This window comes from Emydura macquarii, unplaced genomic scaffold (assembly GCF_026122565.2).
Source record: "Emydura macquarii macquarii isolate MOO-44397 ecotype Brisbane River unplaced genomic scaffold, CSIRO-AGI_Emac_v2 contig_3113, whole genome shotgun sequence".
NCBI lineage: Eukaryota > Metazoa > Chordata > Testudines > Chelidae > Emydura > Emydura macquarii.
The window spans coordinates 22,188-46,495 of NW_027133250.1; the positions used below are offsets into that span (position 1 = coordinate 22,188).

The window sequence follows — 24,308 nt, forward strand, 5'->3', positions numbered from 1 at the left end:
TGATCCCTCCTCACTCAGACACATTGCACAACCTCACCCCCCAAATCCTCAAAAGCCTGGATAGGGGAGCGTCTTTTCCCTTCTGATCATCTGAGCTCCCTCTCCCCACCTAGACATAGTTGGAGCAGGGACGATGCTCCCTCCATCGCGTCCAATGTGCTAATTTAGAGGAAGATAACGAGGCTCAGATGTGGAGTGGCTGATCTCCCTCCAGATTCGCCACAGTTCCAGCACAGGTTGCTTATCGAAGGAAGTGGCTTAATATCCCACTTCGAAGTTTTATTAACTTGAACAAAGATAATCAACACACATAACTGAGGTTAAATGACTATCAAGACTATTCAGCTCAGAGGGTTAAACAGTACAGTTATAGGTTCAGGTCAAATCAGTAAATCAAGGAGTGAACAATGATATTGCGTTGGAATCAAGCCGCTCCCTCTGGGAAAAAACTAGGCGCCAGACTTAAATTTCTAGGCACCATTGTGACATGGTGCCCGGGATTTGTCAAACCCTGCCCTAGCCCCTGCTCTAAGGGACCATGGCAAGGTTGGCAGTTGAGCCCCAGGAATCCTGGGCCCAGCCTTGTTGGGGTTACAGGGACCCCACCACACAGGAGAGTGGGAGGGGAGCCCTCGAGATCAGGCGGGCCTCTGGGTAAAGGAAGTGGGAGCAGGGACGCAGATCCTTTTGCTAACCAACTCCAGCGGGGCAGTGTATGAGCCAGGAAAGTTCCCCACAATAGCGGGCCCATTCACCTGCGTACACAAGGGAAAATAAGCTCCCCTATCCAGGCTTTTGAGGATTTGGGGGGGTGAGGTTGTGCAATGTGTCTGAGTGAGGAGGGATCAATGAGGTGGGGCTGATCTGAGTAGGGGTCAGGAGTCTTGCTCTGCTGTCACTGGATGACCACGTCCAGCCCCTACCCCAGTCTGGTTTGCCCAGGTGTTTTCCCTCCTCACTCCGAGATGAGGTTGGAGGTCTGGTTTGAAGGACTGTAAAAGGCGGTGAAGAAAAGATTGCAGATTTCAGCCAGCAGGGTGTGTTACCAGATTTGCCCTTCACCTTGGGGTATGCTCATTTATTAGGGTTACATTCCTGGAAGGGGGGTGTGATTCTAGGGGTGTGATTCTACTAATGTACTGCTTGTGTTACCTGTGTGTTCATAGGGCTACAAGCCCCCTCCCAATGGAGCTATCCTGCAGGACCTAAGGTTTTCAGGGCTGGGTTCCTCCAGCACCAGATTCAAATAAACCCCACACAGATACACACACACATTTCAAATTAACTGAGTGCGTCTGAGTGGACCAGGTTATCAGCACTGTCAGCCGACCCCTTATGTGTCCCTGAACTCAGCAGGCTGGGTGACACCATACTTTCAGTGGCTACTCTTATATGCCTCTTTGCCACACACCAGAATAGAACACACTTCTTGAGCAGGCTAGGTCCAAACAGCACTTTTCATCTACTCCCCTCTATCTGCCCCTGGACTCAATCAGGCTGGGTCAAACAGCACTTGAGCTGCACCCTTAGTTGTCCCTGGACTCCTTAGGCTAGGCAGAGTAGCACTTCCTGGCTGTCCCCTTCATATGCCCCTTTACACCACAATAGTACTAGCAGTAACCCCCTTGATGAGCAAACCTCATAGGATTTTTGGACACTCCAGAGATCTTTGGCTTAGGTAAGAGAAGCATTGCTACAGAGCAAGATAGGGACCAAGAACACAAAGGAGTAAATGCAGTTTGGAGAGAAAGAGAGAGAAAGTGGCAACCAGCTTGATTATAACAGTTATTTTATTGCTAGGTATATAAAACTTAGGATACTAATAGTAATACCACACCAGGAGAGAAAAACAATCAAATGTTTACAGTACTACACAATTACAGTTGGGGTATTGGAGAAAGCTATCCCAGGTTTGATTACAAAAGTAGAAAGTTATACCTGGACTAAGAGAGAGAGAGAGGGAGAGAGAGAAAAGGTGTGTTGGGGGATGAAGGGGAGTGCAGCCTCACCACTCCATGCAGCGCAGAGGTTCCCAGGAACAGGCTTAGGGTCTGGAGTGCTTTGAGTCTGGCAAAGCCCCCAGCACGATCAGTCAGGAAGAGAAGACAGGTTACAGTGGAACTGATGCAGAGTTTGGATCCAAACATCAGAACAGAGGTTTGAGCTTTGATAGGGGATTTGTAGATGCCAGGTTTGTTTATTGATAAACAATGTCTGGACAAAAGGAGCTGATCCTCCCTGGAAGGGCGTCTTTTCTTGAGAGAGAGCTCCCAATGCAACCAGGATATATTATTTTACATATCAATAACTAGAATGGTCTGATAACTGCGGAGCTGGATGTGCACAAGTGTGAGTTCATTTACATTAAGAGCATAGATCTCCCAACATGCAGTGCTTCCCTGCTTCAGCAATCCCAGAGTTCAGTGCGTGTTCCATCTTCCATGTAGATGAGGCTTCTGTTCTCCATTCATGTGCTAACTGAGATGCTTATGAGGCATGGGGAGTTGTCTCACCATTGATGGGAGGGTTTTAGTTGTGTCTCCTGCCTTTTCATATTGAGAATGCCTTTGGTTTCTGGTTCAAGCAGCCTGAAGGGTGGTATGGGGGGGTGGGTATTCAGGTGAGCCAGCCCTGGTTCCCCAAGAACACAGAGCTGCTAGGTAACAGAGTGTTGGCTGAGAAAATAGGTGTGTGTTAATGGGATAATGATGAAAGAGGACTCGGTTAAGGTGATGGGGGCAACCTTAACTGCATTTCCTGGTTTTGAGAAGTTAGAGTTTTGCTGAAATGGAGTTTCTGCAAGGGAGTGATGTTGCACCAGCCAACCTTAACTCTGCAATAGGGCCCTGCCACGTGGATCCTGGGGGTGTCTGGCCACCACCAGAGGAAGTGTCTGACTCTCAGCATCCCTAAAACACAACCAGGGCCTGGGCAGGAGGCCTATGATGTGTGAGAAACAGACTGTGAATATCCCTTACACCCCAGACATGCTGTGTGTCATGTCCCCAGGCTCAGGGGACGGTGTTAGGTGTTTTCCTTTAACCTTGCTCATGTTTTCTTTAATATCGCAGTTGATTGCTGTACAGTAAATTGTATTGCTTTGCACCATATGCATATTGCCCAGAATCCTTGTGGGCTCCATTCCCCTCTCCAGTTTCATTCTTTCAGGTGCTGTGGTTCAGGGTGGGAGTCAGAGAGGGAGGCTTCTTATTCAACCCTCTTAGTAGGGATTAAGAGCCGGGCTGCTAACTCGGGCAGGGCGTCAGTCGCAGCCTTTCACACAGACTACATTTCCCACAACACCTGGCGCCTGGGGCTGGCCAGGCACGTGCAGCCCCCCCCCATCCCTGCCCCTCCCTCCGCCTTTCTCTAGGAAAGGGGGCAGCGGGTGCTCCAGGGGGAGAAGGAAGCCGCAGTTGGAGTCTGGGAGCACAAAGGAAGAGCAGCGTGTGATCAGCCCCGTGCGGCACCTGGGTGAGTGCGGCGCTGCTGCAGCTGCTCCAGTGTGATGTGGGAGCCGGGGCTGAGCAAAGGGTCGGGGCTGGGAGAGACTTTCCTTAACCCCCGCTGTGCCCAGCCCTGGGCACTTTCTGCAGCTGGCACCAGCCTGCGGGGCAGCCCCGGGCTCTGCCGACCCCCCTTGGGAAATGGAGAGAGACCCAGCTGTGGGGAGGGGCAGGAAAGTGACTGGGCACAAATGTCCCTGGGAACTAAGGTGGGATCTCGCAGGCAGCTCCTGGGACTCTGCTCCCGGCCTGGGGCTCTGAGCTGCTGTAACAGCCAGTAACTCTCTGCCCTCGGCCCCTGCCAGGATCTGCCCCTTTTTGGGGCTAAACTGTGGGAGGGAGGAGGGGAAGAAACCAGTCCCCACTGGGGTTTCCTGATTTCCTCTTTGCTGTGTGTCTAGGCTTGAGCCGGAGTTTGTTGTTTGTCAGGAAGGGTTAAAAATACGAGCACAAGCTGACAGGGAAAGGAAGGAAGGGAGAGACTTGTGCAAAGGGGTAGCTGTAAATGTCACCATTTCTGTGCAGTCAGGGAATTACAGAGAGAGGAGAAGAGCAGGTGATGACAGAGGAGGGGGAGAGAAAGGGGGAAATGAAATCCCCTCTGCTTGACCCCTGTCCTCTCTAAGGCTGGTAACATTCTGCCCCATGCTCCCCCTTTCTCTCTAGATTGCAAAATACCTGATCATTTTTTACTTCTTTTCTCTCAGGTTATTGAGAAGTTCAGTTCTCTGTTCTCCTGCACTGACTTTTGCCCTGATTTTCTCCCCAGTTCTCCAATATCGAATTAAAATCTCTTCTGGTTTGGGCTGTTTTGCCCACCCTTTTTTACCTGCAGTAATTTACCTGCTTTAGGTGGGTAATTGTTGCCTTGAGTAATTTCCAAAATGGGAAGCGGGTTAGTGAGTAGAGGTTGGGAGACCCCGGAGACGCGGCAGCCTCTGGGGTGGGGATGGGATGGGATGGCCGCCCTCTACTGGCAAGAGGGCCTGGAGGGGGCATGAAGGGAAGGGAGGAGCAAGTGTTCCCCATGGAGACTGCCCAGCCCCTGGTTTCCCAATCCCAGCTACCCCCCCTGCCCAACCCAGCAGCTCCCCAGCCACCGCCTCCTAGTCACATTCCCAGACGCCCCTGCCACCCCTTCCTCCCTGCCAGGAGGCCTCTAACTCCATCCCTGCTCTTTTACCCCATAAAAGCAACATTATCCAGGCCTCCCTGCTAGCCACGTGAATGTCCGGCCAGGGGAAACCATCCTGTTCAGTTGTGGATTGAGTATCTGTGTAAAATTCCCTCCAATTGTTGCAGGGTCGGTTGAAAAGAGAGACTGAGACGGGTGGAGTGATAAGGAGCGTTTATTCCGTTACAGCTTCGTGTCCACTCGTTCCCCTTTGTCTCGTGGCCAGCAAAGTAAGCCCCGAGTTCACTACTTTACACCTTTTTATCTAAAATATTATGTAAACACACACACTTCTACAAAGCCCCATAAAACCCCGATTTGGTGATATACATGGTTATAAAATGAATATTAATGGCTAGGGGAGGCATATAATTATACCCGCCCCTGTTTGTTATTTCCCATGAAACTTGCGTAGCAGATACATTGATCTGAACAACAGGAATGGCCATGAAGTCCCTTAACAAACTAGCAACAAGGGAAGAACTAGGGGCAGGGATCCCGAGCCTTCCCTAACAGACATGCTGCCTGGGAAAGAAGACAGAACAGCCTTTCACCACATTCTTTGTTTAGGTGGTGAGGGGAGGAATGGTTGGTGTGGGGGGGGGAACATAGCCTTCCTGTATTATGATCCCATTACCGTGGTGCCTATTGGGCAGGTTTGCCCTGTTCTGGACACTGCTAGAAAGTTGCTCTGATTTGTTCCCTCCTTCCCTAGCTTCAAGGCTAGAAAGTTGCTGTGATTTGCTTCTCCCCGCCCCCCTGAACTTCAAGGCTAGAGAAGTGCTGTGGTTTGCACTTGATTATTGCTTGTGTAGTCTTTTTAGCCCAAGTCAGGGGTCCTGCAAAGGACAATTTGTGTCCAAAGCCTGGGCCCAACTCCCGGTCCCCCAGGAATGTGGCCCAGCACTGACATCCTTTGTCCCCACGCCCACATTCCCCCACTTTTTATTCTGATATATCTAGGGCTGCAAGGCATATACCTCATACTGCAGGGCCATTATCTGGTGTTGCAGAGCCCTATTGGCACACGTTGTACGACCCAAGAAACCATCCATAGGTCCAAGACAAGCAATAGAATTGCTCCAATAATTCCTAATCCTAAAAAGATGACCTTTTTTACTCCTTCTGAAGTGTTTATTACCCCTAAATGACAAAGAAAGTCCCAGGTGGAGCATTCTCCTCGACCGATGTTTAAATGGTATAATAGGTTGTACCAGGCACATGAGCTCTGGGCGGTCTCCTGTTGCCCATCCACTAACTGGATAAAGGAAATATTCTTAGACAAAAGTGAAATATGTGTGGCTAGAGTGTGGCCATGTTGTCACTCACTCAGGTGTTGTTACGGAAGGCTATTAAAGCCGCTTTAAGGGCATCCTGTATTTTGTTCAGAGCCTGAACTGTATCTGCAATTTCTTGGGACGGGTGGCCCCGGAGGTTCCACTGGGATATATATGCATTTTTGACAATTTGTCCCAAAATACTGAGGGTCTCCCGGGTGCCGTTCCACTACCCCATTACCCATAGTCCTTTGGTCCCTAGATCCAGGATTCAACAGGTGTCACTTCCTGCTTCTGGCTTTCAATTTTTCCCTTTAACAATGGTTATGTTGCACCCTCCCCTTACACACCATACCCCTCCCTCCTGCAGCCACATGCCCTCTGAGGTTTATACTCTATTTTTGGGTGGTTGGAGAGTAGCATTTAGGTAACCCCTCCCCTTAACCACCACTCCCCCCCACTTTTGTGGAATTGTGATTACCAATACCAAGGAAAACCGAGTGTATTATTACCCTGAATTACCGCCTCCACCCTGCCCGATGATTTCCATTGTTCTCACCAGCTTTTTTCTTTCACTGCAATAACTAGGCAAATAGATACATTAGCCCCCCCAACAATTAGCAAGAATTCACAGTCACAAACAGACATATCACATCCCCCTTCCACCAACATGGTCCATTTTGTTCTGTGTGAGTCTGTGATAGTTAGTTCATGGGAGGCTGAGTTCATGCGTATGAGAAAAGAGTTCAGTGTGGCCTGCATCAAATGACAGTGGGCCATTGTTTGTGCCCTCATGGTGAGCTGTCCCACTCTGATGACTTCCCTATGGGTTTCCACGGTGAGGTTGAAGATTGCTTGATGAAGTTGGTTGGCGATGTTGGTAGTACACTGAACAGCTTTACCTTGGAGATACAGCAATGAGTCTAATGCTTGCAGCAGAACTGGGGGTGGAAACTCTGGATGCATGGACACTGCGTGCTTGGTCCGGAATGGGGTGTTTACAATAAAGATCTGAAGGCCTTTGGAGTATTGGGGTTCCCAGGTTGCGCAGAGCAGCACGGTATGACCCATGTTCCAGTCCAGGAGGTCTGAGCAGAAATTTGTTACTTGCTTCCTCCCCACCACCTTCCCAGGTTCACATTGCAAGCGGTCAATCACACAGAGACCGTTCCTTTTCCCGGGCTGTGTAACCACAGCTGACCATTACCCATATTAATTGTACAGCCCCGGAGGATCATAGAGTCATAGAATCATAGAGTTGGAAGAGACCTCAGGAGGTAATTTAGTCTAACCCCCTGCTCAAAGCAGGACTAACCTCAGCTAAATTATCCCAGCCAGGGTTTTGTCAAGCCACATCTTAAAAACTTCTGAAGATGGAGATTCCACCACCTCCCTAGGTAACCCATTCCAGTGCTTCACCACCCTCCTAGTGAAAAACTTTTCCTAATATGCAACATAGACCACCCCCACTGCAACTTGAGACCGTTGCTCCTTGTTCTGTCATCTGCCACCACTGAGAACAGCCTAGTTCCATCCTCCCTGGAACCCCCTTTCAGGTAGTTAAAGGCTGCTATCAAATCCCCTCTCATTCTTTTCTTTTGCAGACTAAACAAGCCTAGTTCCCTCAGCCTCTCCTCATAAGTCTTGTGCTCCAGCCCCCTAATCATTTTTGTTGCTCTGTGCTGGACTCTCTCCAACTTGTCCACATCCTTTCTGCAGTGGGGGGCCCAAAACTGGACACAATACTCCAAATGCGGCCTCACCGATGCCAAATAGAGGGGAATAATCACTTTCCTCGATCTGCTGGCAATGCTTCCCACAATGTCAATAGTTAAATGGGAACCCACTGCCCAGGTACTGTGGACATGGTGGCCCGAGGAAGCTTCCTGGAACCATGCCAGTATTAGCGTAACGCTTGGAGAAGCCCCTGCCAAAATTATGTCCTCTTGTTATGGAGGTATCCAAAAAAATTAAATACTTAATAACAAAGCCAAGCAACACTAGCTGTCCGTGTTTGCTTAACATCCTTTACACTACGTTAATTTCTTTTACACACCTATACCCAAATTCCCATCTTGTACATTTACAAACAGTCAAGTTTTAATGGAAACCCCTTATTTCCTTTAGTAAATTTGACCAATTGTTCAGTAATGAAATGATTTAAATCAGATTGTCCCTCTGTCTGCTGCCCGCAGTCGTTATTTACAATTAATTGTTTACAGACAATTCCTTCAGGAAAAGTGTCCATTTCCCTTCAGAATTGCTGTAAAGGCTCCTGAGCACAAAAACATGGTAATAGCCACTACCTGACCCCTTTGTGTAATTTGTTGAACTATTAGGTTTCGACACAATGTGACTGTACCAAATTATACGTAGATTTACTTTATTGAACATTATCAAACGAAAACATCTTTACAGCACTATTACCCCTATACCATTTGCACAACTATCACCCTTCAACAACTTCCAACTATTCAATTGTCCTCACCCTTGTAGTATTAATTCTTACAAAAGCTACCTTTAACCCCTCTCTCCTTTAACCTACCCCTGTATTCAATTAACCATATCTTAGCTTCATTTTATTATTTTTTGCTGCCATAGCTTTAACACTTCACCAGCAACATAGTTCTGTGACTTCAAACTTTCCATTTTTTCACTTAGAGTGCTGTTTTTTTTTTTTTTTTTTTTTTTTACTCAGCCACCGTTTTTACTGAGCTGCATTCTTAAGGTGGCATATTGTGCTTGTGAAAACCTGAGCCACCAAGTACAATCTCTACAACACAGCTACCTTAGTTTGTGCTTTGTCAAAAACTTTTCACATCCAAAGTGTATCCAAATTTCCCTCCATTAAAATTTCAGAAAAACAAAAGTACAAGAGGATGTGGGGTGAAAAGCAACCAATTAGTCAAGAAAAACCTAAGCCCAAAAAGATACAGAAAGCAACAGAAATCAGTGGGGCTCCTTGGAAACTCACACCCTAACCCTCTATCCTGGCTCTGAACAGTGAGAACAGTGGGAGTTGCTGCCACAGCCACCGGAGTGAAACTGGAGGTGTCAGCAGTCCTTGCCAGCCATCCCAAGGCTGTGCTCCAGGCTGAGGGGAGGGCAGAAGGGGAAAGTGGTGACAGGGAAGGATACAGGGGTGGGGGCATTGCCTTCCTTGACCCAGAGAGATTGGGGTGGAAGGAGAGGCTTTCAAGCGGCTTCTTTCAGCCAAAGCAGCTTCAGCTTGAAGGGCCCGATCCTCCTTCCATTCCTGCGCAGAGGATGCCCGATCCTCCGCCAGCTGTGTTGCCATCACCGATTGATGGGTCAGTACACACTGTTGGTTAATTATATCCTGCAGAGCTGGGATCTGTGCAGCCACAAAGACAGACTCCTTCCACATCAGGGAAATCCCTGCCATTAACCCCTGCAGGCATGTAGTTTTCTTTCTCCCTTTGGAGGCTTTTGTATTACCCGAGGTGTCCTCCATCCACTTTAAACAGGCTCCCTATGAATTTGGAGCCCACCCGGGAGGGAAGAACGGACCCCTCCTCCCCCCTTTTCCAATCAGTGTAGTTTTTTGCTGAATTGCCTGACATTACGTTGTGGTGGTTTTATCTGTAACTTTGCATAGCATGATAGAAATGTATCTTGAATGTTCTGGAAGATGGGGTGGATTGCACCCTCAGAAAGTTCAGGGGTAAGCATAACCTGGGGGGAGTGGCAGATACGCTGGAGGGTAGGGATAGGATTCAGAGTGACCTAGACAAATTGTTGGTTTGGGTAAAAAAAAATCTGAAGTTGAAGAGGGACGAGTGCAGAGTCCTGCACTTAGGATGGAAGAATCTGCTAGAGACTGGGGACTGACTGTCTAAGCAGCAGTTCTGCAGAAAAGGACCTGGGCTTAGAGTAGAAAAGAAGCTGGATATGAGTCAGCAGTGTGCCCTTGTTTCCAAGAAGGCTAATGGCATATTGGGCTGCATTATAGGAGCACTGCCAGCAGATTGAGGGAAGTGATTATTCCCTTCTATTTGGCACTGTTGAGGCCACAAGTGGAATATTGTGTCCAGTTTTGGGCACCCCACTGCAGAAAGGATGTGGACAAATTGGAGAGAGTCCAGCGGAGGGCAACAAAAAATGATTAGGGAGCTGGAGCACATGACTTATGAGGAGAGGCTGAGGGAACTGGGTTTGTTTAGTCCACAAAAGAGAAGAGTGAGGGAGGATTTGATAGCAGCCTTTAATTACCTGAAGCAGGGGTTCCAGGGAGGATGGAACTAGGCTGTTCTCAGTGGTTGCTGTAGGAGAGTAAAGAGTTAAAAGCTGGACAAGTGGTCAGGCCTAAATTACAGGGAACAAGGTCAAGGCAAGGGTAAACTTTGTTTCTGTGAATTTTAGTTAGTCTGTTATCTTTCGTCTTCTCCTCCCTTCCTGGCCATCTGGGCAGGGAATGAGTCTATCACTATTTCTGTGCAAGGTCGTTTGGTGGGAAGAAAGCATTATCTTCCTTCTCCCCCTGGCATGCCTTTACTTCAGAGAATGTTAGTGTAAATTGTACAGGTTTTAAGGTGATGTGTCTGCCCTCTGGATGGTAATCCTGTAAACAACAAACAGGGGCGGGTATAATTATATTCATCATGTAGTTGTTAATATTCATTTTATAGGGGTCAATGTAACCAAATAAAGGTCAATGGGGAGCTACTGGAAATGTATACACTTACATACTGTTATGGAGAAAAGGATTGTAAAGTAACCCCCTCATTGCTCACGCATGGCATCGAGGTGGAATGAGCAGGCAATAAAGGGTTCTGTCTCCCCAATCCACCCCTGCGACAACCTGTTTGGTTATTTCTAACAGTGGCAGATGACAGAACTAGGAGCAATGGTCTGAAGTTGCAGTGGGGGAGGTCTAGGCTGGATATTAGGAAGAACTTTTTCACTAGGCTATTGGTGAAGCACTGGAATGGGTTACCTAGGGAGGTGGTGGAATCTCCATCCTTAGAGGTTTTTAAGGCCTGGCTTGACAAAGCCCTGGCTGGGATGATTTAGGTGGGGTTGGTCCTGCTTTGAGCAGGGTGTTGGACTAGATTACCTCCTGAGGTCCCTTCCAACCCTCATCTTCTTTGATTCTATGATTCAATATGGCCACTGTTATGTAATAATCAGAAAACTTGGTTCTACTCAGAAGACTCCAACCTGGCAACGTCACCCAGTCTCTCCAGACAGCGTTGCTACCCGGCAGATAAATGTCACAGAGACTCTCAGACGAACACGTTTGATTTGCTCTTAAAAGTGGGAAAACTGCTGCATTGCTAACGAGGAGCACAAGAGAACAGGAGAAGCCAGTAGGGACAAAAATCAAAAACATTGTCACACAGTGATCTGAATCTTAACTAGAGTAGACTAGACATCCGCTATAATAATCCCTTCCAATCCCCCCTTCTTCTCTCTAGCTATTGAATATTCATATTCAATCCCTTCATTTCCTGGTGTTTTTTCTCTTATAATATCAAATCTTTACTGCCCCCCCTTTTCCTCCCCAGTTCTCAAAAATTAATAGAAGTTATCTCAAAAATACCTTAGGAATTTGCTTCATTTTCTCTCTAGCCGATGGGCGGAATCCACTTGCGTTGCTTATCTTCATGGGAGTCAAGAGCAGAACAACTGTCTTTTTTGTCTTCTTTAACATCTCATAATAGTCTGTCTCAGGTGGATGGACCTTTCCTGCCAGGCAAGGATGTCACGCTCTCTGTTACCAATCAACACTTCCCACAGTGAAAGTCTCTCCCCTGTCTGGCGATTTGCATAGCCACAGAGGCTCATGTCGCAACTAGACAAATATGAACCTGTGCAGCAATTCACAAGCATTCATTAAAGTCTAATCACTGAACACATTCTCATCACTCTAATACAGTACCTGTTTTAACAATGCTAGCACAGGTGACGCAGACTGAACTCAGCTGTGTACTTGTCCATGTCCAGTTGAGACACGGGGGCTTTGGCAAGAGCTAACACCTCGCCTGCCAGTGTCACCTTCTCTACCACGAGCATGAACCACAGAAAGAAACAGGATTAGTTGAGGCAAGAAGGGCCTGTCTCAGAGCCACAGGGATCGCCCTTGCCAAAAGCTATAATGAGGCCTGGCACATGAACGGAGACACTCCCAAGAGAGACTGTCTAAAGTCTGGGGCATCAAACAACTTTGTCAACCTGTGACAGGTGCCGTGGGGAGAATCCCCCAAAGTGACTCCTTAGATTCTGCTCTTCTCTGGCCTTCAGTTCAGTGACTCTGTTACTGGGAAGGTTTCACCATGTCTCCAAGGGATTCGTCCTAGTGGGAGGGGGCTAGGCCTGGACTGTAATAAGGTCACTACGTGCTGCACAGTGTGGCGGACCCTAGAATGTCCCTTTGCAGGGGAAAAAGCCTGGGGGGAATCGGCGAATGCACAAATGGATAAAAGCCCCTGCTGAATTCTCTGAAATTGCTCTTCGGACTCTGGCAAGCTACAGAATAACATCTACTTCCTGCTCCGGATCATCCCATCTTCCCAGGGCGAAGCAAATGGCTGCACTGGAGCTGAGTCAGGTAAGGGATTATCAGGCAGCTGGGGGTGGGTTCTGCTTGCAGGGAGAGAAGCAGTAAATGCATAGGAGGGTGGGAGCTGCAGGAGGCATGATATAAATAGGGCGGAGAAAGGGAGGAGACAGGATGTGACAAATCTGCTGGGACTTGTGTTATCCGGGGTCTAGTTTCAAGGAACAGGCTCATGTGGCCTGGGGTTAGAACTTCCCCTCTTAGTGGGCTGGGAAAACTTCCCAAACTCCCAGTACTGGAGCCTGAATCTTCTGACACTTCATTATTTACCACCCCCCTCCCCCAATCTTAGTGTCAGCTGCAACCATTATTAGTGGTGGTTTGATATTCTCCTCCAGTCATTGATAAGAATGTTTAACTGCACTGAATCAAGACCTGATCCCTGCTGGAACCCTCTAGAAATACATCCAGTCAACCATGGTTCCCCCCTTACAAATGGAGTTCCAGACCTATCAATTAGCCAATTTTTAATCTATGCCATGTTCATTTTGTATCAGTCTAGTTGTTTAATCAAAGTATTGTGCTGAACCAAGTCAAGTGCCTTACAAAAGTCTAAGTCTATTACATCAATACTATTATCTTTATCAGCCCAACTTCTGATCTCATCCAATAAAGATATTCAGTTAGTTGGTTAGGATCTGTTTTCCTAAACCTTTGATTGGTACTTATTATATTACCCTCCTTTAATTGTTTATAAATTAACTCCAGTATTGGCTGCTCCATTGTCTTGCTCAGTGTGAATGTCAGACTGACACTCTTGGAATTAGCTGGGTCATCACTTTTACACCTTTTAATAGTGGCAAATATTAGCTTTATTCCAGTCTTCTGGAATTTCCCCAGTCTTCCAGGACTTACTGAAAATCAGCATTGACAGCCCAGCATGCTCCTCAACCGGGTCTTTTTAAAACTCTTGGATTCAAGGTATCTAGACCTGCTGATTTTAAAACATCTAACTTCAATAGCTGCTGTTTAATATCCTTGTGAGTTATAATTGGAATGGAAAGCATTTGTCATCATCATCATATCCTATGACAGCATCATCTGCGTGGTTTTCCCCCCACCCCAAAATCCAGGCGAGAGAAATGTATTGAACACTTCTACATTATTTTTGATAATTCTGCCATTTCTGTCTAGTAATGAACCGATACCGTTGTGAGGATTCATTTTGTATTTAATATATTTTTAAAGACTTCCTCCTTTTCCTTGTCTGTGCTGGCCAGAGATTTCTGTGTGCTTCCCTTACCAATTTTCTACAATTCCAACCTTCCGATGTATTGTCTTTCCTACTGACTTCCCCTTTCTGCCATATATTTTCCTGGGAAGGTGTGGGGATTCCAACCAGGGGGCTGTCTCTGAACTGTGATGGAGGCTCCATATCCTATATCAAGGTCTGGCTCCTAGGTATGTGATAAATGTGAAGACTCTTCCACGCTCTGTCAGCCAGGAGGGACAAAGGTTCTCTCCTTCTTCCCTCACCCTGATGCCTCCGGGCTGCTCTCACACAGTGGGCATGGGACTCTGTTGACATGAGACCCCAGAACTTCCCTTTACCTGGCTCTGTTCTCCTGTGAATAGTGGGGTTGTCACCGGGACAGCAGGTGCTGAGTGGGGGTTCTTCCTTTTTCAGGAGATGGTGACTTTCGAGGAGGTGGCTGTGTATTTCACCAAGGAGGAATGGGCTCTGCTGGACCCCGCTCAGAGAGCTCTCTACAGGGACGTCATGCAGAAGAATTATGAGACGGTGACCTTGCTCGGTAAGGAGTCCTGTCCCCTCGCTTACTAGAAGCTGCGGGGTCTCTAACGAACCTGAGTAATAACTTTATACCTTCACACAGCATCCAAGTTTTGACAGGTTTCCTTGTCCCCCTTTTTGATTTATCCCACCCGCTAGTATAATTTTTTGGACATGTGCATTTTTGGTGCTGTCGGTCATGTAAAAAAAAATAAAGATTTTGTAATAGTTAATCTACCCTTACTGGATGTATTAAAACTAAATAAACAACTGTAGCTTCCATGTCTTTTTCCATGTTTTAAAAGGAAATTATGCCGCTCGTACAATTCCGAATTAAATTGAGTACATAGGTGTAAGACTCATGCACGGCTTGTGTGACAGTCAGATGAGCTCAGCTTTTGATAGGAGAGTGTGTGATGGGAGAGCAGAGCAGTGGGAGGGGAGGAGAAGAGGGGAGTAGATATTAATGGGTGCCAGGAGATGGGGAGGGGTGTGTGGAGGATTAAGAAGCAGCAGGCAGGGATGGGGTAGTAGAAGAGAGGCGGGAACACACGAAGCTCCCAAGGTGCCAGGAGGTGCTGGCAGCTGAGAGTGGTGGGAAGAAGGGGAGGGGTGTGTGGAGGAAGGGCACCCAGGAAGAGGGCAGGGGGGGAGGTCAGTGGGAAGGAGGAGAGGTTTTGGGATCTGGAGCTGGGGGGATCCCCGATCTTTAACACACAATCCCTGCCCAGGCCTTATGTCAGAGCCTACACTCTAGTTTTTTTTCTGTTCAGTTTCACTTTTTTTTACATTTCCACCCCCCGATATTATTATTTTAACACTTGACCTCCCTCCACCACTCATTACCCCCCCATGCTTCCTCCCCATCTCCATGCACAGCGACCCTGGCCTACAATCCTGAGTTCTTGCTACATTCTCCTTTCCCATAGCAGGGTCACTGCTCAGGCGCCAAAGGGCACTTTGCTGATGGTGTCAGAGGGTGGTAGTGTAGCTTGTACAACTATTACACCTATAAGAGTATGTCTTGGGGTACAACCTGCCCTTGTCGGTGGCTACTCAGAGTTAATTGAGAAGATGTAATTTGGTGAAGCACACACAGAAACTTCATTTAATACAGACAGCTCTCATTGAAATCATAGGCAAGGACCAATATGCATCATGGTTAGACTAAGAGAAGGATAGTAAAGAAGGTTCTGCATTTGTTATCTCGCATTGTGCATACTGACGACTTATGGACAATACTGGAAAGAAAGATTGAAGGAAAAGTGAGGCAATCAGAGGGGAGGTCCTGACTCAATTTACAGTGTCTCAGAGATCTGACAAAAGTGAAAAAATGGGAAATAGGTGTAGTGTTTTTTATTTTTCCACTACAATCCAGTGTAGGTGCATCTGCACCCCTTTTGCTGCTCTGTGCCTGCCACGAGGCTATCCAGCATGTGTGGGCAATTCCTCCGCCTTTCCTTCTCAACCACCCATGGCTAGTGATGGAGCTAACGCTGTCTGTTTGCAGATCATAAGCTCTCTTAGAATTGCTCATTTTAGCTTCTTTTGAAATTCATTTTTCTTTCTTTGCTTCATTTTCCTTTTATTTTGGCCATTGCCTTAAAAAACGAGACCGAGTGAAAGAAAAGGGCTTTATCTTCCTTTGACTCCCTTCTAGACAAGGATATGCCCGGCTCCCTGGGCTTCAAAAAGGGCCTCCATTGCAAGGACACTCTCTCAGTGCATTCGCTACCTGGGAGAGAAGCACATTCCACAGAGTGTGGCTTGTGTCAGCAACTGCAGCCCAGATCAGGAAGGACTGAGAACCGAGGCTCAAACTCCTGCTCATGGAGTCAGCCCTTCGACCTCCAGAATCCCGGTGGAAGCCCTCACCACTCCCTCCACTTCCAAGGGAGGTGAGTTCAGAGACATTATTCCTGCCAGCCCATGACGTAAGGCCTTTAAGAAAAGACCAGGGAGTCCCCATGGAAAGCCGAAATCGACCTGCAAACCATCCACCGCTCGGTCAGTATCATCAGAACCAATGGGTTCGAGGGTATCTAAATCTGGTACCCGAACCGACGGCACGTCAGGATGCCTAAAGACCTCATGGGCACAGGCAAAGAAGCATCGGTACCGCAAGGACGTGAGAAACGTAGAAGATCCGCTCTGGGGAAGGCTCCATCAGTACGTACATCAATAGCGGTACCACTAACCATATCTCTGGCACTGCTGGACCCTGCTATCAGGTTTGCATCTCCCACCCTGTCAGTACAAGCCTCTTGGCACCAACAGCTTCTCCCGGTATCGACACCCACTGAAGGGACAGATTTCCGGTGCACAACAGATCTTTCAGTGTCCGACACACCTAACTCTCCTCTGCTTAGTACCAGGGTCCCGGTAATTAATTCACCTAGAGCCATTTGGCCAATATAGTCTGTCTTCAATCTTTCCTTCTGTGTTCCAATCCAAGGACTTTCCAGTGCTGTGTTTTGGTTGACTAATAAACCCTACTGAGTTTTGAATGTCTGCCCAGTGTGACAGCAAAAACTTGCTGAGGTGCATTGATTCCTGAATGAGGAACTGTCTCTGAACAGGAGTCTGGTTGGACCAGCTGGGCAGAGCTCACAGGTTGAAGTAGGAGTGCTGAAGCCAGAGACTCAGTCTGCAGAGGTGTCGAAGCTCCATGGCCTATCCTTGTGGAAGAGTGGAACCCCTCGGAGGTCTAGTGCACTGAAGGGGCACCTCCCAAGGACTGTTTAAAAGCCAGGGCATAGCACAGACCCTGTGGATCCATGACAGTATGCCAGAGGCTAAGCCTTATGGGGAAAACATATAAAACAAGAAAAAGGTCTAAAGGTTCCAAAGTCTTTTAAACCCTTCCCTCAAGGGTTACCTTTTGGTTAGCAGGTTTTGTCAATCTGTACCCCAAAAAGACCCACCCCCCCCCCCCCAGTCAGCTCAAACTTCCAAAAGGTCTGCCTTCTTCAGTTTCCTGAAAGATTTAAAACCAGTCACTGCCCCTTTTTGATGGGGCAAATCTTCAAAAGCTGGATATCTTTGTAACCATCCTTGGGATCTGGCATTAATCATCCTTTAGCGATACCAGATTCCACAGAATTATAGAAGATTAGGGTTGGGAGGGACCTTAGGAGGTCATCTAGTTCAACCCCCTGAAACCCATCTGCCAGCCCCCCTGATGTTATCTGGCCCATCTCAGGATAGTATTTGTGTAGGAGAGTAAAGAGTTAGAAGCTGGACAAGTAGTCAGGCCTAAATTACAGGGAACAGGGTCAGGGTAAGGGCAAACTTTGTTTCTGTTAAGTGGTATAAATTTTAGTTAGAGTCTGTTATTTCTCTTCTTCTCCTCCTTTTTGGCCATCTGTGTAGGGGATGAGCCTATTGCTATTTCTGTGCAAGGTTTTATGGTGGGAACATACTGTTACGGATAAAAGAATTGTAGAGTAACCGCCTTGTTGCTCACTCCCGGCGTGGAGGTGGAACGAGCAGGCAAAAAAGGGTTCTTTTGCCCAATCCGCCCCAGGGATAACCTGTTTCATTATTTCTAACAGTCTGAAGTATTCCTGCTTTCAAGGGCTGGCCCAAACACACAGATAACAGTCATAACTAGAGGCAGTGTTTTCTGGCAATGGAAACAGAGGAATTTCAGATTTTCAAAGCTGTATATTATATGCATTATATTAATTCAAAAATACACATATTGACAAACATGAGAGAGACATGATCTTTACAGCACGAAAGGGTGCTGGTGGGGAGGGCGCAGGAACTAGCCGTGTGCAGTGGAGGTGAGCGGGGGAGAGTGCTATAGACGCTGCCCAGGTGTAAGCAGCATCCGCTCTGCAGCCTGGTGATGGAGCAAGTAGGCTGCCCGCCCCAGGGAAGCTCCGTAGCAGTCTTGCCGAGCCCAGGCTTGTGTGAGGAGGGAAGAAGTTGGCAGCGAGTCTGAACAGCAGTTGGTCCCTCCCCCCCCCACCTCTCCCCAGCCTCTGCCCTGCACCCTGGGGATGAGTCAGGTGTCTCTGGGCAGAAATCTGGAGGGTTGTGACCCTGCCTGCCCTGCCCACCATCTGATCAGCCATTCCGGATATGAAGGGTGATTCTAGAAATAAAGGTCATTTAGGGGGAAAAAATGCAGTACTAGCGGCAATGTCCGGAAAACACTGGCCTTAGTCATAACATTACATGCAATAGTCTGAATATATGCCTGTGTTTGTCATATCTGTCGCTCTGCCGTCACATTGTTCACTTTGCTGATGTGTTCTGCCCTTCCCCCATTCGGTGCCTGTCTTGTCTATTTAGATTGTAAGTTCTTTGGGGCATGGATCATCTCCTGTTCTGTGTTTGTACCGTGCCTAGCACAATGGGGATTGACTCTTAGTTGTCCCTAAGATAATGAATAAGATTAATAATAATAATAACCATCCTGCTGCTTTTGAGCCAAAGTACGTGGTCTTGGGATGATACTGCTTAAAAATGAGCTGGGGTTAAAATCATGGAATATTCTTTGTGCCACGTATTCCACACATTCTACTGATCTCTTTTGTTTTCTTTGCCTGGAGCAGGGTTTCTGGTTTCCAAAGCTGAGGTGATCTCCCAGCTGGAAAGAGAGGAAGAGCCATGGATCCCTGATCTTCAGGGCTCTGAGAAAAAAGTGCTCCTGATAGCTACCTGCACAGGTGAGGAACTGGTTAAACCCACTCAAAAACTGTCTGTGAAGGCAGAAATAATTTGGGATGTCCTACAAAGAGCTTGTGAGCTCTCCGAGTCCAGGATTCTTCCCAGCAGGTGTGGAATCATTATGGCAGATGTCACTTATGTCTTCCCACCTATCCTGACTGACCAGTGGCAGCAGGTCCCTCCCCAATCTTGCTTCTCCTTGAGAGTTCTGCTGAGATGTGGTCCCACAAATGATCCCCTCCTTTCTTTCCTCTGGGGAAGAGTCTTGGTGAAAATCAGCTCCTTATACATTGGATCTCTACAGCACATATTTTAGTTTGTTCACACCTTTATCCATTCCTCTCTGAGATTTCCTTTCTCTCCAGCCCAGGGAGTGACCTATGTCTTTATTCTCTCTCTGTCCCATCAGGTGATGAGATGATGAGTGAGAATGAGGAGGATTACCCCCTGGAGGAAGACGGTGAGCAAGTAGAACAACATGGAAGATCCAACGGGGATGTTTCCAGGAGTTGTGTACTCCCAGAAAAAAAAGCCTGTGAGAGTCAGCAAAGGCCTGAGGAAGCTCTCAGTAGTCACTCAGTTCTTGTTAGAAAAGGAGGAATCAACGTGGGAGAGAGACTCTACGCTTGCTCTGAGCGTGGGAGAAGCTTCAATAGGAGCTCAGCCCTTATCACACATCAGAGAATCCACACAGCCAAGAGAACATACATGTGTTCTGAGTGCAGGAAAAGCTTCAGCTGTAGTTCAGCCCTCATGACACATCAGAGAATCCACACTGGGGAGAAACCCTACAGATGCTCTGAGTGTGGGAAAAGCTTCAGTCAGAGCTCTAAACTTATCACACATTGGCAAATCCACACTGGGGAGAAGCCCTACAGATGCTCTGAGTGTGGGAAATCTTTCGGTCACAACTCAGCCCTAACCGCACATCAGAGAATCCACACAGGAGAGAAACCCTATGCTTGCCCTGATTGCGGGAAAAGCTTCAGGTGGAGGTCAAACCTTATCACACATCAGAGAATCCACAGAAGAGAGAGACCTTACACTTGCTCTGAGTGTGGGAAAAGCTTCTGTCAGCGGTCACACCTTACTAAACATCAGAAAATACACACTGGGAGGTCACACTATACATGCCCTGAGTGTGGGAAAAGCTTCAGTGAGAGGTCACTCTTCATTGCACATCAGAGAATCCACACTGGAGAGAAACCCTATGTCCGCCTTGAGTGTGGGACAAGCTTCACTGAGACGTCACACCTTATCACACACAAGAGAATCCATGGAGTAGAGAAACCCTATACTTGCCCTGAGTGTGGGAAAAGCTTCAGATGGAGGTCAATCCTTCTTAAACATCAGAAAGTCCACACTGGAGAGAAACCCTATGCTTGCCCAGAGTGTGGGAAAAACTTCAGGGACACATCAAGGCTTACCACACATCAGAGAATCCACAGTGGAGAGAGACCTTACACTTGCTCTGAGTGTGGGAAAAGCTTCAGGCACAGGTCAAACCTTATCACACATCAGATAATCCACAGAGTAGAGAAACCCTACACTTGCCCTGAGTGTGGGAAAAGCTTCATTCAGAGGTCAAATCTTATTAGACATCAGAAAGTCCACACTGGAGAGAAACCCTACGCTTGCCCTGAGTGTGGGAAAAGCTTCAGTGACAGGTCAAGGCTTATCACACATCAGAGAATCCACAGTGGAGAGAGACCTTATGCTTGCTCTGAGTGTGGGAAAAGCTTCAGACACAGGTCACACCTTATCAGACATCAGATAATCCACAGAGTAGAGAAACCCTACACTTGCTCTGAGTGTGGAAAAAGCTTCTTTCGAAGTTCGTACCTTTTCACACATCAGAGAATCCACACTGGAGAGAGACCCTACTCCTGCGGTGAGTGTGGGAAAAACTTCACTCAGAGGAAATACCTTACTGGTCATCAGAAAGTCCACACTGGAGAGAAACCCTACTTTTGCCCTCAATGTGGGAAAAGCTTTGGTCGACGCTCAGACCTTAGCAGACATCAAAAAACCCACATGGGAGAGAGCTGTAGAGTGATGTTTTTTTAAACAGAGAGATTTTTAAACAGAGAGGCCTAGAGTAGATTTTTTTTTTTTTAAGCACACATGGTCAAATGCCCTAGAGTGACTAGAGCTGCCATGAGATGTTTTTAAAAAAAATCACATTTGTGAATTCCCACACAATGAGCTTTGCAACCCCCTGCACCATGGCCTCTGAGCTCCTCCAGATGACTTGCCAGTGTCTGCTTTTTGGACCTCACCCTTCTATGGGGTCCATCCTGTGATTTTTTTCTATCAACTCCTTTGCCTTTTGAGTTAGGGGAGTGTGTGTCCCTCCCGCCAGGAAAGTTCATCAGCCCCAAGTGGGGGAGATAGGTTTGATCTCAACATGCTACACTGCAGCAAAAACTACCTGTGCCTTATATCCACTAGGAGTGTACGCAGAGTTAGTTGCTGAAGTTAGTGATCTTGGTGTAAAAACACAACTATAGTGGCAGTGCAGGTATAACACGGATACAGTGCTTGGCATAAGCTTTCCCCTTCACCTGACCTAGACTCCATCACTTTTCCTATGCAAAACAAAGCGTGAGCATCTCAGTTACTCTGGTCCCAAAGTCAAAGCAATTGTTAGTCATCAAGTTACCTCTTTGGGTACAAATTGTCTCCTTCCCAGTTGCTCTCATGTTGTTTCGGGTTGTGCTGGATAGCAGATCTTTTTTCTACCATTTTCCTCACTTAAAATATATTGAACTATAACAAAGAACAGGAAGGGGGTACAAAGAATGTCATTGCACCCTCGATCACACCAGAAGAAGATAGGGTGAGTCAGAGGGCTTCCCTCCTTCCCCATCGCCATCTCAATTCCCCCTCAGCCCAGAAGGGTTAGTTTCTGTGTCAGCCATAAGAGAGTTCATCCTCCCCATACGCTATCTCTACACCTCCCAGAGTGATGCACTGTTCCGTTCTCTCTGTCCACTGTATCACTCCTTTGATTCTCAATCAGCCTCATTGCGGCTAGAGTGTCAGCTGGAGGGGAAATCTGAATGGATCCCAAACACAGAGTAATCATTCTGTGCTTCAATCCCTGGAATTTCATTTTATATGAAACTGAAACTGTCTTACGCCCATCTGTGTTGTGGGTTTCTCTCTCTTTCCTGAATGCCATTTGGTTTCATAATTGAATTTTAGTCTTATTTGAGAAGATGTAGCTCAGATTTCTTCTGGACTTTGAGACAAATAACCATTTGCTAAAAAGAGTATTCCCTAGTAAATGAGTTGGCACTAGGCTAAATACCTATGCATTTGTCTCCTTAAGCTGTTGTGGCCCAGGCCTTTCAGGTGGTTGCTCCTGGAGATAGCTCCTTTCAAGTTAGGTACATGTTGTCTATTATTTGGGAAATGCAATCCCTATCTAGATAGAAATGGAGAAAATGGAAGTGACATTTCTGTTGAGTTCACTCTGGGAGATGCTGCACATGTGTATAAAGTGACATCAGTGTTGAATGTGATATAGTTGCAGAACGCTACCAATTATTAATAGCTACCACACATTTGGTGTCTGCCTGGGGATTCTGAATCACACCTGTGTTTAGTCCCTATCTTAAAGAAGGTTAAAGAAATAAATGGGCATATTTGGGGTAGTTATACCTCACTATCACCAGTGTTATTTTGTGTGGTTGGTGAAGAATTCTACTCCATTAAACGTGACATTAAACATGAATTTAATTATTGTAAATAAGGGACTAATTATGTGATAATCTGAATTATATTGTAACATTGAAAGTTTTCTTAATCTTATCTCACGGACCCCTCCTACTATACAGTTCTTTTATGGGTGCTGAGACCCGCTTCTCTTTTGATGAAGTCAGCTGTCCGAGCACAGCTGTTTAACCCTTATAACTGTACTTGTGTTTCTTACATTTTTGTTATCTTTGGGGTGTGCAGGTCTGCAGTACATGCTGTTACAATAGCAGATACTTAGAGAAAACCTCTTGGTTAAGCTGGGCTTTTCCAAACTGACATTGGATCAAAGTCTACCTCCCTTCAACTGGATTGGGACACATTTGTATGGAAGGAGTAATTTGCACCTGATTTGCCCAGAGACCTCGGAGGAGGCGTGGCAAGGTGGAGTAAGTGGGAATCGACAACAATAAAGATAAGAGTGAAGCCCTTCACCTTTCAGGTCAACAAGCCTGTTCTGTTCATTCCCTCTGAAACATCTGGCTTTGGTCACTCTCAGAGAGGTTAGTGGGCTAGATGGACCATTGGTCTGACACTGCATGACCATTCTTACGTCATGTAAGCCATCAAAGAGAGACTGACTACCAGGGTCCTAGGGCTGATCTCCTCTGGGGAATGAAGCGCAACATGGACCATTTATGCCAGCCTTCCCTGGGCTCCCTGTACCTGAAAAGCCTGCTAGCCCCAAGTGCTGAATCATCTATGCCATTACCCGGTGTTTCAGCTGTAGCTACAGATCCTAATCCATGTGAATCCAAAGACAGGGAGCTGCAGAGATCTAGCCCTTTTTAAAAAAAATTTAACCCAGCCTTTCCATTAGAGTGTGTGTGTGTGTGTGTGTGTCAGTGTCAGAGAGTGAGAGTGTATAAGTACTTCTGAAATCCAAACAAGGAAAATGCTAGAAAGGATAGTGTTCCAAATTTTAATAGTGTAAAAACTCTGCTCTGTGAAATGCACTGAATGCTGCTCTTCACCTATGGGTCACCATTCCAAGAAATGTACCTGTCACATATGAATTGTTCATCATCATTTGTTCCAGTACTGAAATATTCAGCTTGCTAAAACTGGATAGCCCGATCTCGGTGAAAATCTGATTATACTGAAACCACAGCTAAATATTCATCAGCATCATTAGGTTTCTCTTTTAGGATTTGTAAGTGTTGCTTTTCTGCTGCATTGATCTGATGGTTTGACTAAATTGATGACTTGATTCCAACGCAACATCATTGTTCACTCAATGCTTTACTATTTTGACAAGAATTTATAGCTGTACTGTTTAGTTAGCTGAGTAGTGTCGATAGTCATTTTACCTTAAGTATGGGTGTTGATGTTGATTTTATTTGTTCCAGTTAATAAAACTTAGAAGTGGGATATTGGGTTACTTCTTTCAATAAATAACCTGTGCTGGAACTGTGGAGAATCTGGAGGGAGATCAGCCACTCCACATCTGAGCCTTATCTTCCTCTAAATTAGCACATTGGTTCCCAAAGGGAAGCAATGGAGAGAGCATCGGTCCCCGATCCAACTGTGTCCAGGGGAGGAGGGGGAGCTCATGATCAGAAGGGAAAACAAGCTCCCCTATCCAGGTTTTTGAGGATTT

The 24,308-nt window shown here is 46.8% G+C and overlaps 1 protein-coding gene across 5 annotated transcripts; it reads left to right on the plus strand.

Annotated features, from left to right (window-relative positions):
- The first annotated feature begins 3,384 nt into the window (after window positions 1–3,384).
- Window positions 3,385–22,983, plus strand: LOC137141729 (zinc finger protein 420-like). Of its 5 annotated transcripts, none has more exons than XM_067530788.1 (7): window positions 3,385–3,474; window positions 4,214–4,358; window positions 4,809–4,910; window positions 12,358–12,528; window positions 14,165–14,291; window positions 18,835–18,948; window positions 19,359–22,983. In XM_067530788.1, the coding sequence occupies exons 4-7, from the start codon at window positions 12,385–12,387 to the stop codon at window positions 21,014–21,016; spliced, it is 2,043 nt and encodes a 680-aa protein (XP_067386889.1). In that variant the 5' UTR covers window positions 3,385–3,474; window positions 4,214–4,358; window positions 4,809–4,910; window positions 12,358–12,384; the 3' UTR covers window positions 21,017–22,983. The 5 variants fall into 5 exon arrangements, with proteins under 5 accessions (XP_067386889.1, XP_067386891.1, XP_067386887.1 ...); XM_067530790.1 differs by lacking the exon at window positions 4,214–4,358 and having other exon boundaries at window positions 3,391–3,474; window positions 19,359–20,840; window positions 22,913–22,983; XM_067530786.1 differs by lacking the exon at window positions 4,214–4,358 and having other exon boundaries at window positions 3,391–3,474.
- The last annotated feature ends 1,325 nt before the right edge of the window (window positions 22,984–24,308 follow it).

Bases quoted from the DNA above. Each gene is read 5' to 3' on its own strand.
- LOC137141729 (XM_067530788.1), top strand. From the start codon at position 12,385: ATGCACAAATGGATAAAAGCCCCTGCTGAATTCTCTGAAATTGCTCTT. The intron at 12,529-14,164 runs GTAAGGGATTAT...TTCCTTTTTCAG, and splicing joins CTGCACTGGAGCTGAGTCAG to GAGATGGTGACTTTCGAGGA. The intron at 18,949-19,358 runs GTGAGGAACTGG...CTGTCCCATCAG, and splicing joins CCTGATAGCTACCTGCACAG to GTGATGAGATGATGAGTGAG.